General features: G+C 33.5%; 1 protein-coding gene across 2 annotated transcripts; it reads left to right on the top strand.

Annotated features, from left to right (window-relative positions):
* The first annotated feature begins 311 nt into the window (after positions 1-311).
* On the top strand, positions 312-4,982 carry LOC110883786 (transcription factor bHLH145). 2 transcript variants are annotated; one of them, XM_022131435.2, is made up of 4 exons: positions 312-459; positions 1,891-2,460; positions 3,124-3,272; positions 3,363-4,982. In XM_022131435.2, exon 4 carries the CDS (start codon positions 3,379-3,381, stop codon positions 4,348-4,350), a length of 972 nt encoding a protein of 323 aa, XP_021987127.1. In that variant the 5' UTR covers positions 312-459; positions 1,891-2,460; positions 3,124-3,272; positions 3,363-3,378; the 3' UTR covers positions 4,351-4,982. The 2 variants fall into 2 exon arrangements, with proteins under 2 accessions (XP_021987127.1, XP_021987128.1); XM_022131436.1 differs by lacking the exon at positions 312-459 and having other exon boundaries at positions 1,879-2,460.
* Positions 4,983-10,402: the final 5,420 nt, after the last annotated feature.

The raw sequence follows: 10,402 nt of genomic DNA, 5'->3' as shown, positions 1-10,402 counted from the left end.
GGCTTTCGCTATTCTCACACACCTCCTTTTCACTCTATCTCTGACTATATATCTATGTATATATAGAGAGATAGAGGGGAGGGGTGTGTGAATATTAACTCTCTTTTTTAAATCCACAACAAACACCCTCCGACATTTTATAACCGAATAGATCCTCCCATAAAACAAGAATCATAGTAAAATCAAAACAAAATAAAAAAAGAGAATCTTAAACCCATGCCTATGATTCGCACGTATCAAAACACACACACACAAAACAGCTCTGATTGCACGCGCGGAGGGGTTAAGCACATTGATGACCATTCGTTTGTCTATTTATTATCTCTCTTCTCCCGTGCACTCTCTCTCTACCTTTCTCTCTCTCTCTATAATTCCCGTGCTCTCCTTTTTTCATTGTCTCTATCCTCTTTTGGGTCTTCAAGATTTTCAATTTCTCATCTGGGTTTCCATTCTTGCAAGGTATAATTCACTCCCTCTATGTGTTCTTGATTTCAAGATTAACATAAGTTTGATGTGGGTTTTCTGTATTGTACATAAATTTCTCAACTTTTTTGTATTTGGTTTCTGGGTTTTGAAGATCAGTCATTTTGAGATTAGGGTTTGTTGTTTCTTTGCATTTTGTTGTGTTGCAAATTGGGTTGCTGATCTGGATCAAGATATGGATTTGATCTTAATTTTACTATAATTTGAACTGAATTGTGTTAATTGAGTTGTTGTTTAGTAATCTGTTGCTTTATGTAAGAATATTTTTAGAAAAGAAGTTGTCATATTTGAAATTGAACCTACACATGCTTTATAGTTTCATGAAAAGACATTATTTTGTTTAAGTAAATTCTTAATCTTTTCAATTGATAACCTTAATATGCTCCGAATATTTCAATTATAAGAAAAACCAGATTAATATACTTGGTTTTAATCCAAAACAAGTTATGAGATTGTGTTTAGCAGGGTAGGGTTTGCTATTCAGAAAGGGGGTAAGCGGCGCAGCTTGTTGCTCGTCTACCTGCCATTAGTTTGTAATCTTTTTTAGCAAAGTATTTCAAAAATTAGGGAATTAAATATTTTGAACAGGTTAGCAATGATATGAAAACCATTTTATGCCTAAAAAAAATTGTTAAGTTTTGAAAAAAAAAATGGGGGGATTGGTGTAAATTTGTGAATATGTAGTTGTGTTGTTTGTTTGTTGCTGCCCCGGTTTTCGGGTTTGGCGTGTGTTAATGAAGTTCTCGTTTCAAAAAAAAAAAAAAACCCTCACATCCTAAAATCCGACCTGTAAATATTTACGCCATACTTCCACCATCGGACTTGAACCCTCAAGTCTCAACCACATGGGGAGGAACACCTTATCAACACACCTTGGTACCGTTAGGCTACAAGCCCTATGGTATTTATAGGTTGAATGGTTTTCGATGTCAGTGGCGGATCCAGCCAGTTTTTTCACTGGGTTCCTTTTTCCAAATCATACAAGGTTTACACTACAAAAAAACGTTTTTTTTCCAAATCATACAAGGTTTACACTACAAAAAAACGTTTTTTTCTAAATCGACTGGGTTCCTGGGAACCCGTAAAAAGGCTCTAAATCCGCCCCTGTTCGATGTGCGACTAAAATAATTCTTGTGGTTTGCACTAATCTAAGTGTTTGGGTTACAAAGATTGTGATTCTTTGTTATGGATGTTTATTAGTAATTAGATATGGAGAAACATGAAAGAAGTCACTATAAATGTGAAAATATCTATTTTCTCCTAGTTTTTAATTGAATTGGTATCTAACTTTTTGATTCTTGAAGTCACAATAGTCACTTTCAAGACTTATAGTTTCTAGTTATTTGATCATGAAAACTGTGTTCATATTCATCTGATACACGCCTTGTTTTACCGTCGTTTTTACAGGTTCAAACGGTAAAAACAGGGATCAAAATCGTGGCGTTAATATCTAATTGCAAAGAGCATGCGGTGGTACAGCTTATTTGTAGACGTTTATCGTAAAATCATCTCTCTCAACCTCTATTGTCGCGTGATTCTGTAAAACCTACCGAATTCCCATTAACATACCCTACAAACCCTTTTCACATCTCACTATTTAGCAGCCATTTTGAACGTTTCATCCATGGGAACTAATTTATTCGTCGTTATTCCCTGCTACTGTCGCTGGATTAGTTGAATCCGTGTTGATCAAAACCCGAAACCCGTTCTTTCGCATTATTTCAATTAAAAATCGAATCTTTTTCAGTTCTTTGATCACCGTTTTTGAGAATATATCGTGGGTTATTTTCTTGTATTGTTGATTGCGATCATTAGGGGAGTAAAACCACATATAACAGTAGGGAAAAAGTAGTTATGGTGTGTCAATCAGCTGGGCAAACAAGATTTCGGGCATTGAAACATTTAAATGGAACCGCTGGGAGCGCCACCATAATTGTTAAAGTTATAGCATGTTTTCAACCTCTTCAAGATTGTCAGGTTCGTTACACATATATTTCATTTTATTCATCTTATTGTTACTGTTACTATTATTATTATTATTATTATTAGAGTAAACTGCCATTTTGGTCCCTGAGGTTTGGTTACTTTTGCCACTTTAGTCCAAAACTCAAACCTTTTGCATCTGGGTCCCTGTGGTTTCAGTTTTATTGCCATTTTGGTCCAAAAATGAAATCAGGTCATATATATCTTATAAAATCCTGCAATTTTGTCATTTTCCTCAGGGGCAAATCAGATCATATTTGTCTTATAAAATATGGTATTTATTTATAAAAAAGAAATGATCATTTTGCCCCAGCGAAAAATGACAAAATAGCAGGATTTTATAAAAAAAATATGACTTGATTTCATTTTTGGACCAAAATGGCAATAAAACTGAAACCACAGGGACCCAGATGCAAAAAGTTTGAGTTTTGGACTAAAGTGGCAAAAGTGACCAAACCACAGGGACCAAAATGGCAGTTTACTCTTATTATTATTATTATCGTTAGTCGAATGAATCTTTATTGGAAGAATTGGATTCTTGATAACTTTATATGATGTTTAAGGTTGTCTTTGAATCATATTCTGTTTCATGTTGGTGATATTCATGACAATATGAATCTAATACGTTTTCTCTGTGTGGTTATTTAATGTTTCCAGGCCGAATACTTTCGTCATCTGCTTAAACCTGTAACGTAGTTCTGTTTTTCTTTTCCGCTGCTTCAAATTAAGCTGGATTTTTTAGTTTTTGTTTTGTTTAGAAGTTTTCAGAAATCTTTTTACTCGCCCACGCAATCGTTCATCGCCTGGTAAGTCTTCTAATATTCACATTCCTTTAAAAGTTCGATTCTTTTGTAGTTAATCGGTATCCTTATCATCGGAAATAATACCGTTTTCAGGTGTTTTTTTTACTGAATGGAAAAGGGTTTTAGTTCTTGGTCCCGTGACCAGCAAAGCGATTGGCAATCGCTCAATCCGAATATATCGAGTGCCCGGTTCGGTTTAGGGCCTCAAGTTATGTTCCCGTCGTTCGGGAATATGGGTTCGTTACCTGCGCGTCAAGAACCCTGTGGCTGGTTTTATGGCCTGCCTCGATACCGTCAGGGTTTGGTCCCTGTTGTCAACTCTACCGTGAAAGAGAAATCTCCGGTACCGAGCCCCCACGTGGCTCGAGAAACAAACGTTGCACAAAAGAAGTTTCTTGTGTTTGATCAATCGGGTGATCAAACAACTTTGATATATAGTTCGGGTGTCGGGCCCGCTCCGATACGTTACCAATTTCCTTCTTCAAACAATCCAAAACCGCAGTTTGGATCTGGATCACACACTGTTAGTATTGATGAATTTAATAAAGAAAACGATGGAAATGATTCAAAAAGTGAGATGCGAGAAGATACCGAAGAGCTTAATGCATTACTTTACTCGGATGATGATGACGACGACAATGCTTATGATGATGATGACGATGAAAAAAGTACAGGGCATTCCCCTGATTCGGTTACAGTGTTCCATGAACATAAACATAAACAGGAAATTGAAAGCGGTGAAGAAGAGGAAGTTGCGAGTTCTGGGGGACCCACAAAAAAGCGTAAACGGGAGGACAAGGGTAATATTGAGAATGTACTCGAGGACACTGCAAGTTCAGGGAAATCGGGGATCAATTGTTCGAGTAATGGAGTGTTCAATGACGAATCCGATAGTTTTTCGTCCGACGGTAATAATAAGAGAATGCGAAAAGAGAAGATCAAGGAGACTATAAATTTGCTTCAAAATCTGATTCCTGGTGACAAAAATGGCAAAAACGCCATTATGGTTATCGATGAAGCAATTCATTACTTGAGAACTTTGAAGGTGAAAGCAAAAGCTTTAGGGCTTGATTCTCTCTAAGATGTTAAAGATTGTTGTATTTTGTGCTTGCAAAAGGAAGAATGTGGTTATTTTTTGTGTATTTAAGGGTATTTTGGTAATTTTGAGGTGGGTTTGTGATGAAGTTCAAGATCTTGGCATAAAGTTAAGAGCTTTAGAGATCCTCAAGTGATTTCTTGAATGATGAATGCCATTGGATGTTACCATGTGTGAAAACTACTTGTGTTAGGGGTAATTTTGTAAATTTGATGTGGGGTTGTGGTGAAGGTCAAGATTTGGGCATAAAGGTGAAAGCTTTGTGAAGGGAAAGTTTGAAGTCATCAAAGCATTCTCAAGGACTGTGGTAGGGAGAGTTTGGTAATTTTGAAGTGTGGTTGTACTTTATCAGGGGCAATTTGGTAATTTGATGTGGGGTTGTGATGAAGATAAAAAAGGGTCATAAAGTTTGATAGTTTTGTGAGGAGAAAGTTAACAACCCATGCTCAAGTGTTTTGTTGAATGATGGATGATTATCATTCATGTGTTCTTGCTTTGCAGGGACAGTTTAGTAATTATGTAATTTAGTGTGTGCTTTTGTTTAATGATTTTGTGTTGATTTCTGTTTGGACATGCTTGTAATTTCACTGTTGAAGCTTGCTTTTCTTTTTTATCTACCATGTTTGTGAAATAAAATATGTTTTAATTATTGGCTAACAAGCACAATAAATGCAAGTATGAAGAAAAAAAATTATTGCAAAATATAACTATAGAATCTAAAACTTGAACTTTAAAAAATGGAACTATAATTAATTTTAATGAGTAAGTTCTTAAACTCATTTTTTTAATCCAGATTCGGTATACCATGATGCTTATTTTAAACTACCGTTTTCGGATGAGCAAACAACTTTTTAATCGAATTGTTGAAGGTATGTTCAATCATTATGTGTAATTTTAAGAAAGGTATGACATAGTGTAAAAAGGGTCTTTCGCATATACAAAAATGCACATGTACCATATGACCCATACATCAATTGGCATATGGAAATTAGGTGACTACCGCAATGAATACATAGGAGTTTGAAACTATCAAATGTTTGCAAAAGTTTTGTGGATGTGTTATTAAAGTTTCTCGGAACACTATGTAAGAAATCCAAACTCTAGTGACTTCTAACGGTTACTAGAAGTATATTCAACCAAGCACGAGTTTTCCAAAATGCTAGGAAGTATTGACTCTTCGCATCACACTTGGAAAAATTGACCAGTTGTATGGAAATATCAATATACAGGAGGTGATCATGGACATTTGACCACTATGGTAGAGTCCGTTGCATCACATGACCTTGAGATGTATACTTCAGCTTATCATGCTTTATCAATAACACGAAGGTGCTAAATTAATCCTCGTTATTCAACTACTTCTTAGATGGTTGTGTGCATGCATGCAATTTTATAGTGTATGTAACATATCATTAGCCAATGTAGGGCTAGACCCCTGGTAGAGGCACATGTCTCTCAGACAAGAGGTCTCACGTTCAAACTTGGGTAATGGAGTAGTTTACATATATTGGTGTACATTAGAGTATTAGTAATATTTGCCGCCGAAAAAAAAGCCTGTTTATCACCCATTTCACATGTTTGCATTTTTTTTAAACAAAATTAGAGACTTTTATGGATAAAAAAAAAATATTGTTTTCCAAACATATATAATTTCAAGTAACCTTTCATATATTTATACAACTAGGTTAGAACCCCGTGTATTACACGGGTTGAATAAATGCAATTTTATATATTAAATAATAAAAAATATATCTTTAAAAATATCGTTTATTACACGGGTTGAATAAATGCAATTTTATATAACAAATAATAAAACTATATATATTTAAAAATCTCATTTATTACATTGGTTGAATAAATGTGATTTTATATATTAAATAATAAAAAAAGTTATATCTTTAAAAACCGCATGTATTGTACGGGTTGAGTAAATTTAATTTTATATATTAAATAATAAAAAGTTACATTTTTATGAACCTCGTCGAGCTGAGGAGTGAGACTAAGTTCAACCGTTAGGGATACTAAAGCGGGAGGTTGTGTTATACTGGTTGAACACATGTAATTTTATATACCAAACAACTAAAAGTTATATCTTTATAAATCCTATGTATTATATGTATTGAATAAATCTAATTTTATATACTACATAATAAAAAAAGTTATATTTTTAAAACCCGAGTATTACACGAGTTGCATAAATGTAATTTTGTATAGTAAAAAATAAAAATGTTATATCTTTAAAAAAACTTCGTTTATTACACGGGTTGAATGAATCTAATAAAAATTTATATCTTAAAAACACTAACAGATATACTCGATATACGATGGATGGGGTGATTGCGGAGATTGTTCTTATAAATATCACGTAAACATAGTGATTACCGTATTTGAGTTGAGAATTGAACACGGAAATATAAGTATAGAACCAGTAAACACCTTTTAAACATTTTTGAAATAGGTTTTACCCTTAACTATTTTAGTTTAATAAAATAAATAAATCATTTAAATTAACTGAGTTAGGGCTAAAAGACATAACTTGCAAGGGTTTGCAAACATCGAGTACGTTTTCTGTAATTCTTGAAGACAAATGACACAGTTTGCAATAAGTCTATGGATAATTATCATTTAGTTTAATATATTCTAATTAATTATAGATAATCTCCTACGAAATATTATTTAGTTTAATCTCTTCTACCTAAAATATTATATATATTATCTCCTATATGAATTATTTAAATTTATATTAAATTTAATTGTATAATTATCTTTTAATTGATATTAATTATCTATAAAAATAGATGGCTAAAGTATCAATTTGATAAATAATAATATTAAGTATAAAAAGGTAAGAAATTACAAATGTAGACATTTTCAATGAATGACACGTGTCCAAAATTAGGTTTCTTTTATTATATAGTATAGATAGATTGGCGACTAGAAAAAAATAAGAATAATATGGATATGGGTTTATGTTTACGTTCAAGTGTTTACCAATCTTTCTTCACCTTATCATCATCCTTCGATGCCATCGGGCCCAATCTTTTCTTCACCTTATCTGGCCCAGCTTTTATATACAAATATTTTTTTTTTGGCAAATCTTAACAAAAATATGATAGCTATTATAAGACATATTTGTTTCAAAAGGAACAAAATCTATATTAACTCTAAAGTAGACAATTTAAAACTATGAATTAAGGAATTTATAGCTTATGTATGTTTATAATTTTGATAAGATGCATAGATAAAAATAAAAACACAAATGATTGTGGCCTCGGTTATTTGGAATAAGGTGAGCCAATGGTCAAAATGCCACAAACAATTGCATTCAATACAAGAGACCTGCCACAAACTATATAGTTTGTATAGATAGTTATCTAGTCTACTTTCAGAACTAAACTAAAACTTTGTCACGATGAGAAAAATAAGGATATACATTTAAACATCACTACAACAGACAGAAGAAAGGTATATGCCTTTAAAACCCACAAGGCTACGACTAGGGCCGTAAACCAACCGAACGTCTAGCGAACAGTTCGTGAACTGTTTGACGGGAAGTTCGTTTAATAAATGAATAAACACGAACACGAAATTTCGTTTGATAAGTTAAACAAACGAACATGAAGAAATGTTGTGTTCATTCGTTTTTGTTAGTGAACGTTCAGTAATGTACGTCTCCATTTATGTTCGCTCATTTAAAGCTTTTTTATGTTATATTTTTATTTTATTGGTTTTAGTTTTTAAAATTTGAAACCGTAGTTATACTACATGTCTCCGCCAACATCACTTATTTTATCATTTTAATTTTAGTTTGTGTTAAAATTTAACAACCTTCTTAATTTTTGTGTTAACTATATATTTGTTGGATTCTTCGTCCTTTCTGATCAAAAATACAAATTGTATTTTTAAATGAATATATATCTAATGATTGTCTGTGTTCATTTATGTTCATTAATTTTTGTTTGTTTTTGCTTGCGTTCGTCAACGTTAGATAAGCGTTTGTGAACCGTTCATGAACATGTTCATTCCTTAATGAGTGAGCATGAAAAAGACGAACAAGGCCTTGTTCGTGTTTGTTCAGTTCGTTAACAGCCCTAGCCACATCATTACGCATATAAAAAAACTATACATAACAAAACTTACAACCTCAAAGATACCTTGCAGTTTTTAAGTCAATAATACTAGTGGGGTGTTAAAATTTGCAAGGCTGGGTTTCGATCACCTGCCCTTTAGTATTAACTACACAAATAAACGCTAAAAAATTCATGTTAAAACGTTGATAAAAGTAGCACAATAGGAAAAATAAATTGTAAAAAAAAATGAATCCTCGAAGCAGCTTCAATGGCTTCTACGTTTGTTTTTCGATAACCATACTCACGCACATTTAGATTCTAAGGAAAAGTGTAAAATACATTACGGTTTAACGTACATCACGTACGACATCGTGCGTGATTATGTGTATAACGTGCGTGATTAATGTTTTCATCATGCGTGATTAATATTTTCCAACATGCGTGATTTGGGTTTTTTAGTCTATAACGTGCGTGATTTTGAAATGAACGTGCGTAATTACCTGTCGTACGTGATGTACGTTAAGCCGTAATGTACGTTAACTGGCTTCTAGATTCTAGAAATAAAATTATATCAATACATAGATAAATAAGCATATCGAAGCGCTATATTTGTACTTTTTAAAACGTGGTATTTTAAAAGTTATAAAAAAAAGAACCTAAACAACTGTGCGTTAGCCATGTCCCATAACCTACTTGGTTAAAAAAAAGTAGTAAATTACTATTTGGGTCACTATAGTTTAGTTAATTTAACTACTTGATTCAATTCCTAAATTCTTAACCCATTGAGAAGCTAATGTTTCTACTTGCACCAATTTAAGTCCAATTATCACTAACTCTGTGGTGAAGGGTGGTGGTGGCTACGAAGATGCCGAGGTGGTGGTGATGCTGGCGACGATATGGTGTTGGTAGAGGGTGGTGGTTTGATGGTGATGGTCGTGCTCCCAAAAAAATAGACGACTTTTAGCGATTGACATATATACCACCCCTCTCTCAGGTAAAATGATAAACATTGGTAATCTATTTGGAAATACAGCGTGGGAAAAAATTTACGGATATACTTTACCGGGTGGGATCACCAATGGACTTTACTAGTGAATCACCTAGATAACTAGCGTAAATAGAGTATCGTATCCACAAGTAGCATTAGGGGAGTGGGGGCGATCCGTGATGGACTGCCCATCACTCGTTAATGTATCACGCACACTGCCGCCGCCAACTTCTTCACGCGTTGAAATGATAATGCGTTAAGTAGATAACGCGTTGAAAACTTTTGTTTTGCAGAGATTGTTTTGTCTTTTATGCAATTGAATTAATAGAACTTTGATAAAAAGTGCAAATTAGCCCCTCAACTTTTGTTAGCTATTTTTAAATAGCTATTTTCTATCATTAGTAACCACCGCCACTACAAAATGCTTGTGAGTGATAGAATAGTGGCTAGGAGATGATTGGATATTGTGAGTGATAGAATTCTATCATTAGTGACCACCCCCACTCCCCTTATATGTATTGGTTAATTATAAAAGACGAATGCTAAAAGTTTGAATGGATATTGAATTAAACTAGTTAAACTACTTTGCATTGACATAAAAAAGAGCATGACACATAATGAGAATATGGGAGAGCAAAGATCAATTATGAAGATGAGAAACAACCAATCACTTACGGTTTTAGGTTTTGGTTACTTAGTTGCAAGACTTAACCAATGGTAACAATATTTAATCTACTACATAGACATAACTTATCTTGATACCACGATTAACCTAGAGCATGGTCTATGAATATACACACCAATCATCTGATCCTAAGCTAAACTAAATAGGGTTTAGTGGCCAAAATCGGGCTGACTACGATGTACAGTCTCTCAAGTCAACACAAGAATCAACCACTCCAAAATGAATACAAATCACATGTACATGAATCACACCCGTTTAAATGTTTAAACCCATTTAACATTCAACTAACTTTGC

Source organism: Helianthus annuus, chromosome 10 (assembly GCF_002127325.2).
Source record: "Helianthus annuus cultivar XRQ/B chromosome 10, HanXRQr2.0-SUNRISE, whole genome shotgun sequence".
In the NCBI taxonomy this organism is placed as follows: Eukaryota; Viridiplantae; Streptophyta; class Magnoliopsida; order Asterales; family Asteraceae; genus Helianthus; species Helianthus annuus.
The sequence above is the reverse complement of the archived record's forward strand: the minus strand, read 5'-3'. Positions and strand labels throughout refer to the sequence as shown.

Bases quoted from the DNA above. Each gene is read 5' to 3' on its own strand.
- LOC110883786 (XM_022131435.2), top strand. From the start codon at position 3,379: ATGGAAAAGGGTTTTAGTTCTTGGTCCCGTGACCAGCAAAGCGATTGG.